The sequence below is a fragment of the Crocodylus siamensis genome, chromosome 5, assembly GCF_052110815.1.
Source record: "Crocodylus siamensis isolate JL-2025a chromosome 5, ASM5211081v1, whole genome shotgun sequence".
Classification (NCBI taxonomy): domain Eukaryota; kingdom Metazoa; phylum Chordata; order Crocodylia; family Crocodylidae; genus Crocodylus; species Crocodylus siamensis.
The window spans coordinates 150,469,364-150,484,001 of NC_143399.1; the positions used below are offsets into that span (position 1 = coordinate 150,469,364).

General features: G+C 42.3%; 1 protein-coding gene across 2 annotated transcripts in view; it reads right to left on the reverse strand.

Moving 5' to 3' along the window:
* TAX1BP1 (Tax1 binding protein 1) overlaps positions 1-6,974 on the reverse strand; it is a 93,533-nt gene extending 86,559 nt beyond the window's left edge. For both annotated transcript variants that reach the window (XM_090046668.1, XM_090046667.1), the window contains exons 1-3: positions 6,818-6,974; positions 4,768-4,883; positions 3,920-4,103 (exon numbers count right to left, since the gene is read on the reverse strand). In XM_090046668.1, coding sequence (XP_089902794.1) covers positions 3,920-4,096 — 177 coding nt within the window. In that variant the 5' untranslated portion in view covers positions 4,097-4,103; positions 4,768-4,883; positions 6,818-6,974. The remainder of the gene's footprint in view (positions 1-3,919; positions 4,104-4,767; positions 4,884-6,817) is intronic.
* Between the last annotated feature and the right edge of the window lie 7,664 nt (positions 6,975-14,638).

Genomic DNA, 14,638 nt, shown 5'->3' on the forward strand with positions numbered 1-14,638 from the left:
TGGAATATGTTATGTTACTTGTTAGAAGTTTTTTAAAACATCATTATTTATATTCAAAATGCATAAATTTTACAGAATTAAAATTCACTGAATTAACAATATATACCCACTATCCACTACTTCGCCTTCTTGTTGCTTTGTGTGTACTAGCCCCTTGTTATCATTTTAAAATAATATACATCAAGTATTCTCTCAAGTGTATTCAAATGGTCGTTACTGCAAAATTTCTTGCAACTTTTACTAAAATTTAAAAAAAAATTGAAATTTATAAAAATTGCATCCTTTTGAGGGTTCCTACTGGAACCTCCATTCTTCAAACTTATATGTATTTTACTTCAAGGACTGGATTTACTCAGTTGCACTCAACTGAATAAACTCAGGTACTTTTTCCAACTACATAGATGCTTTAAAGTAATTTAATAAGCTTGGACAGTAAGAAGACAGTCCTCTCCGCTTTATCAAAAAAGAAAATACTTCTGCACGGTCCATTGGCTACAACACTGAAATATTACTCCCATATATCCAGTGGGTATATTGGGAATCTACTGTACCTATCTATAGGAAAAATAAAGTAATTTGACTGACCTAAAAGCTTAAATTATTAACTAATCTGGAGATAAAATGTCAAGATTTAATGGCTTATTTATACCTAGCATTGAGCACCTCTGACAGAAAATATCTAGAAAACTCTATATTAGAAAATTTTGACTCATTTGGTTGATTCACTGAAGTCAGGACTGTTAATGAGAATGAGCACATCAATTTAAAAAAACTGAAATTTCTAGTTGGAGACAGAGATTATATGCTTGAGAACAGTCAACAGCCCACTGGTTGGGATAGGCACCCAAGCAATGAGACAGAGGTTCAAGCCCTGACTTGAATCACACAAAGCAGACATTTCATTCTTAGTCTCCCTCCTTCCAGTCAGTTTCCTAATTATTACAGTAATCCAGCATGAAATCAGAAGCTTTTAAAAAGGACAAGCAAACTTCTCATTTGAATAATTATCCTAATGTGAAGGAACACCCAACTTCTCCTCCATTCCTAAAAAGAAAGCCAACTATATTAAAAAGAATAAAGATCAACAGAGGCTACACCACTTTGTTAAATTGCCAGCTTAATGCCCGTTCTACAACAGAAATTCTCACAGTACCTCTAACTACTGATATAATCATGATATTTTCATTACTACAGACATAGCAGTATAAGCCTTAGAGTGGATGCAGTTATACTCTTATAAAAGATATGGTAAAGATTACACTAGTATGATTTTTCACCTCCTAAATAAACAATACTGATACGAGCACATTCACAGCAATGTAACTACATTCATACTTGGGATGGCAGGGGTGAAGAGGAAGTCATTTTGGACAAGACAGCTAAATAAAAGGTTTCTAGTGTAGAAAAATCCATATACATATGTATGACATACATGTATGTAAACATGTATATGAGAGAAAGAGTGCCTGCCCATGTATAAGCACACAAGGAATATTTTACAACTATTTCTCCTTCTCTCTCCCCCAACACACAGATACAAAGACACTGTCAACCAGAACAGAAAATAGGACACCCAAAAGACAGTCATCTAAGGGATCTGGCAGATGTTACCTTTGTGGTATTATTACTGTGTTTATGGTGCCACAAGTAGTAACCCTGACACACATTTAAGCAATTAATGGTGTGATAAAATGAGAAAGAAGCCACAAAGATGTTCCACCTATAACATAGAACATCTTCATGGCTGGTTTGCCTATTGCCCTGAACTGAAAGTGAAGCACCTATGCTCCCAAATACCATCCCAACACACCGTACTGTCAATTAGCTATCAACATCAGGAGGAGTGCAACAATGGCTCAGTTGAAGACCCAGGCTGTCCTATACCCATTCCAACAATCAGTCAGTGAGCTACTTCCCCAAACAGCAAGTTCAAAGCCATGCACTTGCAACTGTACATGCAGAGAAGTGCCACACAGGGGAAGCTCATCAGTTCTGAACTTGACATGTAGGAGGACCTGATCAGCTTCCCACGTGGCCCTTGCAGAGCCATGAAACACCAGCTTTGAACTTACCAGTGCAGGTAATGCCTAGAACGATGATCCTGGGCTCCGCTTGCACTGACAAATAGAAAGGGTGCAGCTGGGATCTGATCCCAATCCCATGCATCCTGCCATAAATGTTTGGTAAGGCAAAAAGCGTGACTGTTGGGATCAGGAATGAAATGACATCACGTCATTAAATGAACATCTGCCAGAGGTCTGAGAGAGACAGAAGGAACCCTGCAGGTGAATCAGCTATAAGGAAACTAACTCCAAACTCTAAGCTCCATATTTCCTTCTACTGCTACCTTTGATATGGACCTATTGGCAAAAAGGAAAGATACAAAAGCCAACGCTCTCCTATGTCCTCGCTGTCATCAATTATGCAGGTGCACAGAAAATTTCTTCTAAGATAGATACTAATATAAAAAGTGTATTCATAATTTTAGCTACGTTTAAAAAACAAAAGGAGACAATATATTTTTGAAGGGGAATATGAAATAAACTACCCCTCCTAGTTTTCTAATAAGATATGCAAAAATGCTAAAAGAACTCTAAAAACGCAAATGGATATTTGCAATATTCATTTGCATTTTCTGTGCAAACTTAATTCAGCCCATTGGGCATACTTATTGACATTTTAGTTACATGATTACATATTTTTCCACAGCACCCAAACTTCATCCAACACAAAGAACAGATAAGCTATGGAAATGAATCATGGTTAAGTAGCAAAGGTGGTTATTGTCTGTAGAACCCCTGCTTCTTTTGATGCAGAAGATGAAAGTTACATAACGAAAGAGGCAATAGTTTACATAAAAGAAAAGGTGGCTTTGCAATTCCGGTAAGTGACTGCTGCCCTAAAAAACTGGATTTTATCTCTACCCTTGATAAAGATGTCCAACATGATAAAAGGCAAATTACTGAACCAATGTCCTCCACAACCCATCCCTAATTATATTCCTCATTTTCTGGATATCCAACTAGGGTCTGATCTGTAGAACTGCTGTGCACTCACAGCTGCAACTGAAGACAATGGGAACTATGCTTTGAACAGATGAAGTGCTATTTATGCTAGCAAGCTGGAAAACTGTCAACTTCAGCGCACAGACTTAAAATACAGTTTTTACTTGAATCTCTCTCTGCTTCAGCTCTCCAGGGATAATCAGCATCCTTACCTCTGGGAGGGGTTATAAAAATAAAACCACTCATGTTTATGAAGCACTTAGATAAAACAAGAGATAGGCATCATAGAAAATTAATTCTGGATTCTGGGCAAGGTTTGAATAGCATGCAGTAATAAATAAATAAATAAAGCATGTGTTACACATGATCAATGAGAATTAAACAAAATATTGAGCATCTGCCCACTATGTAATCCCCATCCATCCTGTGCACAGAACAAGGCAGAAGTCTTGTAGGAAGACCTGTATGTGATCAATTAACAACTGTATCAAAACACACCTTGGAGCTGTTAAGCAGGATTTTCCTAAATTTGAGTGCCGGACTTTACAACATTAGTAACAACTTGCTGGTGTAGTTTTATGCTTGTGCATAATTCCCTATGGATTGTTTTTAATAACACAAACCAGGAATTTAAAAAAAAAAAAAAAAAAATCACACAACCTCATACTGGCACCCACTTGAGTCAGCAGGGTTGGAAACCCTGAATCAGCAGGTTAGTTCCACTGCATAAACACCCACCCATTGAGCTAATGAAATAAGTCACAGCAGAAATCAGTTACAATACACAATCTGGACCAGGACCAGCGAACAGTTACTTTAAAAACTGCTAGAAAACCTCTTGCATGTAATCAAAAATATACAACATAACATATTGGAGGGGGGCAGAGAGGGGAGAAAGAGTACCAATTGCTTACCTTGAAAATACCAACCCAATCTTTCTGGTGAGGATGGATATATTGTGTCAGAGTATAATGGCATTCAAGGTGTGCATTAGGAAGATAACTCTTTGCCACATTTTGAAAGATTACATGTGCAAAGTTGGAAGTCTGCAAAGTATTATTTGAAGATGGGGCTTCTTGAAAGGATGACATGACTGATCTGTAACATAACAAAGTTATTATTTGAAAAGCGATTTATTAGAAGAATACTTTTCCTAAAAGAAGTTAAACATTAGCTTAGTGGAAAGAGGTATAACTTAATTTCTTAAGGTAAACCCTAAAAATGAATTCCTTCAATCACAGAACATCATCTACAGATAGCACAGAGACCACTTCAAAACAAGCCTACACCCAGAGTGACCATTTCTGGAACTGAAATTATAATTTAATCTTGCATACCAAATGAAACGCAAATGAAAGAGAGAGACCCATACAGAAAGAGCCACTCGGACAAGTGTTCCAGACAGGCGCCTCTGAATCCAGAAAAGAATTGGAATGCCATCCTTAGCATCTATTTCTGAATGCCAGGCACAAGTGCCACCTACTCAGAGGTTGGCACTCTGGTTCTGCATGTGCAGCCCTACACATATGAATAGCCACATATGCCCAAAATAGAATGCCAGCCTGCATGTGGCATTTTTGGAACTTAGACACCATCAGGCAACAAAATATGGTCATTTGGGCAGTAAGAAAGGAAAAGACCATCACCCTATGTGGAAAAAAGAAGAAAATAAGAGGGCTCAAACACACACTTGACATTAGATTATGCTAGATATGTAAGAAAAGAATGCAAAATAGATGAGAGATTCCCATAATCTTCTCACCATAAAACTCCTTCTGGTTGTTGCTCTTCTGTATCTGGAAGGGAGACTAGTAGGGCTGATGTCCTCACTATGTCATGGCAGAGAAAGCAGACAGGAAGGTGTAGTCCTTGGTGTAGCTGAAACAGTATAATTATATTTTATTTACCCTGGTAAAAGTATTAGTTTCATTTAAGAGATTATTAACATCAAACAGTGCTTACTAACATGCATCTAAACAGGGTGTATCAAACAGCTCTCTCCTTATCTCAGCTAAACAAGAGATTCTGGAATCTCCCTGTGCCTGAAGAAGGGTGATTGCAACGGAAAGCTTGCAAAGAACTTGTTACACAAATTGCCAAATTATACAAATGCTACAAACTTTTTTCCAACTACTCAATTGGTCTAATAAAAGATATTGCATCTACCCAAAGAACCAGGCCTGCCTATCTCCAGAGATAACATCCTTGTTAACAGCACTATAAGGAGATGAGAGATAACAGACCTGAGTATCTACCCATCAGCCCTCTTGTCTCTGCAAGTATGTGTACACAGAGTCAAGCCCTTACCTCTCCCTAAATGTGCAAAGTTTCAAGAAGTCAAACAAATAAAGGATATCAGCAACAAGAATGCACATTTTGTAGAAAACTATGATTAAATTGAGGCTTTCTGACCAGTGACTTAAATCAAACCCACCCTGGCACACGCCTAGAATAAAATTTAAAAAAAAACAAACATTACTCATCCATAGTTTCAAAATCTATAGCCCCACAATCAAAGGAAATACCATCCAAGAGGACCCAGTCTCATCCCCACTAAAGTACAAAGACTTAGAATCACCTCCTAGAACATTCCTGCCAGCTTGCTGGAATTCATTCTTAAAACCAGGCAAAAAAAGATAGCTTGTTTTTCCCCAAACATGCACAAGTGGATTAACAGACATTGTTTTGTCAAGCCATGCAAGGATTTCTAGCCCTCAGCTCCCAAGTATCTTAAGCTTCTTACCATCTAATTTAGTATTAACACAAGTAAGTGCTAAAAAACAAGGGCAAGTTCTTTTGGTAGATTAGGCGTGAAACAAGCAGCAGTTTTGTGCTTTCACCAACACAAGCATTAAATAAAACCTGGAACTGAAGAGGCTAAAACAGATAACCAGCTTGATTCCAACGTGAGTGTTGCATCTTAGACGGAACGACAGGCCCTACAGAGGGACAAGCCCACTGTTGGACATCAAGTACCTCTGAAGTACCTAAATTACCACTTTAACTTAGAATAAAGAATAAATTACCATTTAAGCTGCACCTGTCAGCATCGTTTTGATAGCACTGATACCCTGGACCAATCAGCAGAGCATTAAGAGCTGTCTGTTTATAGCCTTACAATAATCCTCCCAGCCTAAGGTGCAACCAAAACTTCACTGGACACAAATGAATAGGGACTTGCACAAACATCAAACTGAACAGAAAGGAAGGCTCTGGGACAGTGCTAAAGACACTGGGAAGGAAGAGACAGCTTAGGTTGAGCCCCCCCCACCTCAGCACCCAGACTGGCAGGAACTTGTGTGGTTCCTGCCAGCTTCAGAAGTACTCAACTGTGCAGCCCCCCCACACCCCTGTACCTAGCAGCAGGCAGCTAGAGATAAGCCAGACCTGCTAAAAGGTCTGACAAGGAAGCTCTGAAACAACAAATCGGTTCCCACAGGGTTTTGTATGATAGCGACACAGAGCTCGTGGCTTCTGGGTCGGGGGGGGGGGGTGGCACGGGCATTGCGGCGCCCGCAGCGTCACTGCCACCGCCGGCGGCTCCAGGGGGGCGGGGCGGTCACGGCGCGGTCAATGTCACCGAAGCAGCCGGTCAGGCCGGCGCCACCACGAGCCGGAGCGGCGGCGGCTCCCCGCCCCCGCCCCGTTAGGCAGGAAGCGCCTAAGGACGCCCCCTCCCAACGCCCGTGAGGCGGTGACCCCAACCCCCGCGCCCAGTGGCTACCACCTGTCCCCCCGCCCCCGGGCCCGCTGGGCTGACGGGGGGGCGGAGAAGGGAAACCGCCGAGGACCAGGGCAGCGCGGAACCTCACCTGCGCGGACGTCAACACCGAACCGCCGCCATCGGCGCCTCGCGCCCCACCCCGCTGCGTCACTTCCAGCCCCGCCCCCGCGGAGCCCGGAGGCGGAGTCAGCTCTGCGCAGGTGCCCCACCCCCCCTCGCCCGGGGCAGCCGCCGCCACCACAGCAGCTGCGTGGCCTCGATGGCAAACGGCGCGCATGCGCGCTCCGCCGTAGGGAATTTGGGCTCACCGTCACCCGTATTTCGTCACTTCCCTTTCCCCCCTCCGGTCCCTCAAGCGGAAGTGAAGAGGTGGGATAGAGAGAGCACTGAGTACGTGCAAGCGGGCCCTGGTTTTCCCCCCGCTTCCCCCTCCCGGCTCCCATGTGCCTGGCGTCCTGTGAGCGAGTGCTCAGGCTTAGAGCACCGCGCATGCGTGGAGCCCGGGCGTGGGCATAGTCATAGGGAAGTGAGGCTGGAAGGGGGCTCCAGAGCTTATCTAGTAACTAGTGCAACCCGCTGCCTGACAATGGATCGTTCCTATCCAAACCATCCCATACAAACAGTCATCTTAACTTTACATAAAGGGTCCCCCTCTGGCAGGGCCTCTAGCCCCAGGGAGCCAGACTTAGTGCCCCTTCCTGAAAGCACAGATGGGGGACCCTAGGGATCCCCCCCACACACACACACAAACACGCAGTCCATGGGGAGCTAAACCTCTGCTGCATGCCTGAGACCCCTTTGCCCCCAACCAGGTGCAAACAAATACAGTAACCTCGGTGAATCACCCCCTAACTCAGCACTTCCCTGAGTGTGAGGGACAGCTCGTGTTTGTAAACACTGCTGAAGTTCACCATGCATGAGAAGTCGACCTCTCCACTACCCCTGTAAAACACGCATAGCCCACGAAAGGCACTGACCACACCACTGCACCTTTGTTCCCATGATCTTCACTTAGCCCTAGACTTCATCACATGCTCACAGCCTTGCAACCAATACTTCATCCATAGTCATCCCACCCTCTCTGCTAAACATCCTTCCAAACCTACCCAGTAGCGAGGGAAGAGCAGAAATTATGCATTTGCCCAGATACTCCATAACATTGACTTATCTCCATATCATCCATGGGGGCCACAAATTAGATATGCTTCCTCTCCAAGACCCACCCCATTCCCTTTCCCTTCCCAACTTGCTGCTGCTTTCTGCTGCCTGCCCTGTGTTCCCTGCCTGATGTGCTCCTCTGTTTTTTGTTCCTTGCCCCATCTGTCACCATTCTGCTTGTCCCCTCCCCAATCTGCTGTGTGCCACACACACAGGCTGTCAAATTTTGGTACTCACGGAACCCATTGGCCACCCCTGAGCTAGGGTGTCCCACTGTATCTAGTCAACCACAAGGCAGGTCAGAGTGGCACCTTATAGACTAACCAATTCCCAGAGGCACAAAGTTTTGTAAAGAAGTTTTTTCAGATGCCAGAAGGAAGCAGGGTTCTAAATAGAAAGCTCTCATTTAAATGCAAAGAGGAGGGAGAAAATAGGGAGCACTGCTGAGAGGCAAAAGTGTACATGAAGCAGTAAAACCATAGGGTTATACAATCCGCTGTAGGTAATGGGTTAATCCATAGTCCTTGTTTAGACCATACTTAACACAATCCAATCTGTGAATGATTTCTTGTTCTGCAAGTTTATGATCGAGTCAACTTTTAAAGTTTCACTGTATAAGAACAGGTATTCTGAAGTTAGCAATAGAAAGTCCAGGAAGATTAAAGGCTTTGTCCTTTTTTGGACTGATGTCAAATGGGTACTCTTTCATTGTTTCACAGAGAGTTTGCCTCATTTGTCTAATACAGACAGCACAGGGGCACTGTAACCACATGATGACATTGGTAGAAGAACAGGTGCATGAATCCCAGATGTTATAATCCCCCTTGTTTGGTCCAATAATGATGTGGCTCCTGTTGATGAGGAGGCAAAGCTGGCATCTGGGTCCATTGCAGGGCCTGTTGCCTTGGTGAGAAAAGGATTTAGGTAATCTGTTACTGGAGATAAGTCATGTATAAGGACAAAGTAAGAGTGTGATGGAAACAGAAGCGGAGTTATTGTTGGGGGCTATGTTCTTTATGGCTTGTAATCCATCTAAATCTAGTCAATCCCAGTAGATTTTGATTCATAATCCTAGTCTACCATTTGTCACTAGATCATTTTTTAAAACTAGAGGCATCTACTATTTATTTACCCAAGTAGACCCTGGAAATACTGTCTTCCCTACACCAGTAATAAATTCCAACTAGGTCTCCCTGCCAGAGGGATTGAGTGGCTAGGAACACTGAAAAGCATTTGGCCTCATTGATTTTGTTCAGCACATTTGTTACTGAAAAGCTCTTTTCCTCAGAACTTTAGCTCTTTACTTTAAATGTGTGCATATATGTTCTTTTCCTTTGTGGGTTATTTTGAAGGAAGCATGATGAGATGATAAAAGAGTGGGGTCATACTACTCCTGGAACCAGATTTACATTTTGGTAAATACTAGCACATGCTGCTTTTGTAGCTCTGTGTCCTGACCAAGCAGCATGGTTGGCACTGGTTGGAGTTCAAGCTTTTTTGCTGTTTGGCTGGCTTTTCTTTGCGTTCTCTTGCAGTTTCCTGCTGCAGCAGAGCTGGGATTAGGACTAGAAACTTTAGCGTGCAATATGCTGACAAAAGCTATGACATGGATGTGGAGATCAGTGCAACAGCTTCCCAGGGAGCAATGAGGGGCCCTTGCAATGCAGAAGGATCTACACTCTCTAGCAGCTCCCTGCAGCACAGTAAACCCATGGAGCTGCTCATGAGACTCCAGTGTGCCCCCCCCCCCCTCCAGCCCACTGCTGAAGGGCAGGTATAGGGGTTCAGGCCCCCATATCTACCCATTGGGGAGCCTCAAATCCCAGGCTGCCTGGGTATGGTAAAGCTTTCCCAAGAGTGCCACCTGTAGACCTTGTTTTATATTTTGTAAATGCTATAAACTATAGTTGGTGTTTACTTTTTTTTTTGGTAATCAATTTTGATTTTGTGTCTACACTGCTTGCTAGGAAAGGGTTGTTGGTTTTATTGGACACCCTAGTACTCCATTTAGTGTTTCCCAGGTAGTCTGGGTGGGGGCTCAATCCAAGGTGAAATGTATTTAGTAATTCCAAAACTGAGCTAACCCTTGTTGCTGCCAACAGGTGCTCAGCAGAAGTGTAACATTTTGAGACCACCCGCAATGGGGAGCACGTTTCCTGGCTCCCAGTTCTCCTGGGGTTGCTGAAACCTGAAAGCAGAATAAAAAGAGACCCCAGCCTAAGTGACCTGAACTTTAAATAACTTTAGTGACATCATCCCAATCAAAAGCAGCATCCTTTGAACACTGCTAATGCAGACCAATCAATTCCAAGGTGGTCAGCACTCCTGGTGAAGTGGCCAGTCACCAAACTGGTTCCACAGGTCCCTTGGAAGGAATTTTAAGGCAATGGTCTGGACACAATGATGGGGACGGGAGGTGATTCTCTCTCAGTCCTAGAGGAGGCACAATATACAGCACAAACAAGATGTATAGGAACATGAAACCAAAACACACTTTACCACACACAGCCCACACAGACTTGGTGTTTTACATTTACATTCCTTACTTCAAACAATTAAAAAGCAAATCACTGTAATTTCTTCTGTTTGTTATGTTTTTTTCCACAGAAGCAACTTTAAAATATTGTTTAAACTTCTTTATTTCTGGCCTCTTATCAAAATGACTGATTTTTTTTGTGTTTATTTTATAAATGATAATAAGTTATAAAACAAGCTCCTTAACTTAGTATGAACATTAGTTTTACTTGCTAACTAGTTTAAAAGGCAAAGGAACTGAGTATGTAGTAATCTCTTCCTCTTAAGTGTGGTGAATTTGTTATCATGGAAAATAAAGCTAGCTTGTGTATATATGTTTTATCTTTTTCTTCCATTTCTCTCCTACGCTGCTCTTTGATCTCTGTGCCATGTAATGTAATGGCCTGTTAAGAATCACTAGTCATTTTCCTGTCACTGTTCTCTTGTAGTTCAGAGATCTCTGATTCAGTGGAAGTTTTAAAGTAGCATTTTGGGAAATATAAATGCTGATGAGAAGAGCAATCAGTTTTGCTTTCGTTTTATATAGTTGTATTCAGAACCAATTTATGGGAATGCAATGAGATGTTCTCAGTCAAGACTGCATTGTATTTTTTTTTTTTAATGACTAATTTGAAAGTCCCATTTTCTAAAGCAGTGGAGGCCCAAACTTTTTGGTAGGCATACCAGAAATTAGCCCCACACCATTCCAAAGTGCCAGTGTCAGATTCCCTTCCCCTGCCCGATAAGCTGCCCTGCCTTTTGCTCCCTGCTCCATGCCTGATCTGCTGCTCTGTTTTATGCTTCCTGCCCTATGTGCTACTGTGCTACTTGTTTCTTCCCTAATCTACCCCATACCACACACAGAGGCTGCCCATGCCACTTGTGGCACATATAGCACAGGTTGGCCACCCCTGTTTTAACAGATATTAGTCCTGAATTTTTTAGAATTCTTTATACATTTTTCTGCATTTAATTCTTCATCTACTGGCAGTAGATTTTCAGTAAATTTCTTATTTTTAATTATCTCTAAATTAAACCAGTTACACCCATGGTGCTGTCAAGAGTGTCTCTAGTGGGTTATGGAATAGAGAAAGATCTCACACAATTTACTGATTTGTTTGATGCGCCTGGATGGGGGAGTATTGGGTTGATTGCACGATTTCACAATGACTGCACACTTAATTCATACAACACAATTTTATTTTAAAATTCCTTGCTACACATATAACCCTGCTTAGCTTTAAGAAATCCTTCCCAAACAATGCTATAAGAATTAGTATTACAAAAACAACTACAATTACAAGTAAAGGTTATTTCTCATGGTATACTTACAATCCTAGAATTCCGAGAAACCAAATCCCCAGATATACTTTCATTCTTTAGTTATGGCTTTAGGGTTGGTCTCAGCAGCGATAGGAACAAGTCCCCTTCAGTCCCACTTGGGCGCTCTGCGGCTTCAGCGTGAACGGGAGTTCTTGTTCACAGAGAGTGGTTCAGGTGATCAATCTGATCTGGCCTACACTTGCGATTCTTCCTTTGGTGTTCTGCAAGTGAGGTTACCTCCAAACTGGGACTGTAGGTTTTTTTATTGGGTGAGTTGCTGTCTTGGGCCCCTCCTACCCAAACCTGTCACTACTCTCAAATTTGGGCTCGGATCTTTCTGCTGGGTGGTCAGTTTGTATTCTTGCAGTTTGGAGATTTTCCACAACACTACAGTGACCTCTTTTCCCAAAGCCCTTTCGAAAACCCCTAGGTTTTGATCTCTTGGAATGTTTCCTTAAGGGTCATTTTTAGGTTAACTTTGTTAAAGGCCTCTAAAAATAAAATCCAAGAACCAAGACTTTCAGCGCGTTCGTTGCAAGGCCAGGCAAAACAAGTAATGGCCTAGATAAGAAGATGAACCTTGCCTTTTTTCTAAACTGGCTAATGGGTATTTATTGCAAATATTCAAACTATTACATTCAATATGACAAAGAGGATAACGTAAACAAGTAAAGGAGAAATATTTTTGATAATTTATTTGAGTTTTAGTAATCTTGAGTGTTTGTTGAAACTATTATGAATCTAACATCCCCCCCAAGTTGGCTGCTTCTCCTTTAATCATGTAGAAAATCTTGACATAGATCTTCTATGATTTATGTTAAGAGCATTCATAATTGACCTCAATACATGCACATATGGATTTGTTTTTACTTGTATATTTGTATACAGAGCCATCCCTTGGGAGCAGGAGGGAATCAGGGTCACCACCCCGGGCCCTATGCTTTGGGGGGCCCAGTGGACAGTGCCATACAGGCACATTCTGAGGGCGCCACCACGCTGCGCAGCCATCATGCACCACTGGCTCTGCACTCTGGCCACTTGCCACCAGCCTCCCACTCACTCCCCACACAGGCTGATATGCCCCAAGCCCTGCACGCCTCTAGGGTTGGCTCTGTTTGTATAGATATGTTTTTACTTGTATATTTGTGACCTTTTTCAAGTTTAGTACCCAGTATTGCTCTAGGAGTCATAGGGCCTTGGCAGTTGTTGTTTGTTGCAGGCTATATAAGACTATTGTGTAACAAATCATAGCTTTCCAGATGTTAAAGGAACTTAATCCCAGATAACATGGGCATTGACCACAAAGAAGTGGCTGGCTGAAACAGCCACTTCTGTGGCACAGAAGTAACCAGCAACAATTTTGATACCTGGCCTGTTATACAGAATGTGACTGCATGGCCAGTCCTCACCTAACCCTGACTGCTCTGTCTGGAAGATAAAAGCATGCATAGCAGTACCAGCTGAATCTGTAATGGGGGTCACAGGACACAGACAGAGAGTCCTGGGAGAAAAAGGGCCAACCACACTGGAGCTTTACAGTCACATCACAAGTTGGAGTGGAGAGGACAGGAGGGTAAAAAGCCCCTTGCTGGACAGCTCAGTCCACTGTGTTTTGTTCTCAGCTGTCCCTGGGAACTCCCAGAGATGGGTGATGTTGCCAGCTACCCCAGCTGGCAAGTACTGGCAATGCAAGCTCCCCTGCCATTTTTTTTCCATCCAAGAAAGTGAGCCCATGAATGTCTAACATAGTTCAGCATGTAACATTTCCATACCACAACAAAATTCCACAGTTCACATCACACAATGAAGAGAGTATCTGTCAAGGCCCAGACAGAACATATTCTGTTCTTTTTGCAACTTTCACTTGAGACACTCTATACCTAGTCCCTCTTCTTGAAAATCTGTGAATTTTAATTGCAGGATTAACCATTTGTATGGTTGTATTGGTGCAGGAGACGTGTAGATGAAAAAAGTTGTGATATACAGTAGACAATAGAGCTGTCAAGCACAGGTAAAAGCCACTTGAGTAAACTGTGCGCTTGGAGATTGGGGCTGGCCATTCAATTATGAAATCAGTAAATTTCTATGATGGTTGACATATTTCAGGGTAAAGAGAGACAGCATTCTCTCTGAAGTTAATTTGTGAGACAATCTTTTGGATGGCTTACTGTTGAGTATGTAAGCTATTACTTCCCTCCCCTTTTCTGAATACTTAAAATTTACTTATGAGTCACTAGTCAGGCAAAAGTATCTGACCTACATACTGATCCTATTAGAAAAAAATTCTCTCTCCTGGCCACATTACAAGAATTTTGTGGTTCTTTTATTTGCTTTTCGCAGGTGCTTCTACTCCCAGACACACATCTCAATTAAACAGTACCCAGTAAAGTCCACAGAGCCCAGTTTTTTTTACCAGCATTGCAAGTGTCTTTCTTTTGGGTGACTGTTCCTATGGTTTCAGCTATCTTACACCAAAAAGAAGAATAAGATTTACTACTTCTTAAATTTATCCTGGATAAAGGATAGTTGTTATGGTCAACCACTCTAACATGGCTTCTGTCATAATAACACTGAAAAATCAAGTTATTTTATAGTGAAACAATTTTTGCATGCAGATAATGATGAGAAGGAGAAACTAGAAGCAGTAGGGAGGACTGATGAAGAAGATGAAGAAAAAGACGTAAACAGTGGAAGAGAAGGAGTCCTTTAACAACAATTTGACATATATTTTTAATTTTGTAGGATTTGCTTCAAAATTCTTCAGAAGAGAGTAAGCCCTTTGGGGCAGGGACCATCTTAAGGTTTGGTGTCTGTACAATAACTAGTACAGTGAAGTCCTGGCTCATGACTAGGGCTCCCACAATAATTTAAATTCCATGATGGTGATAAGAATGTCTAAAATTTATAAGACTCA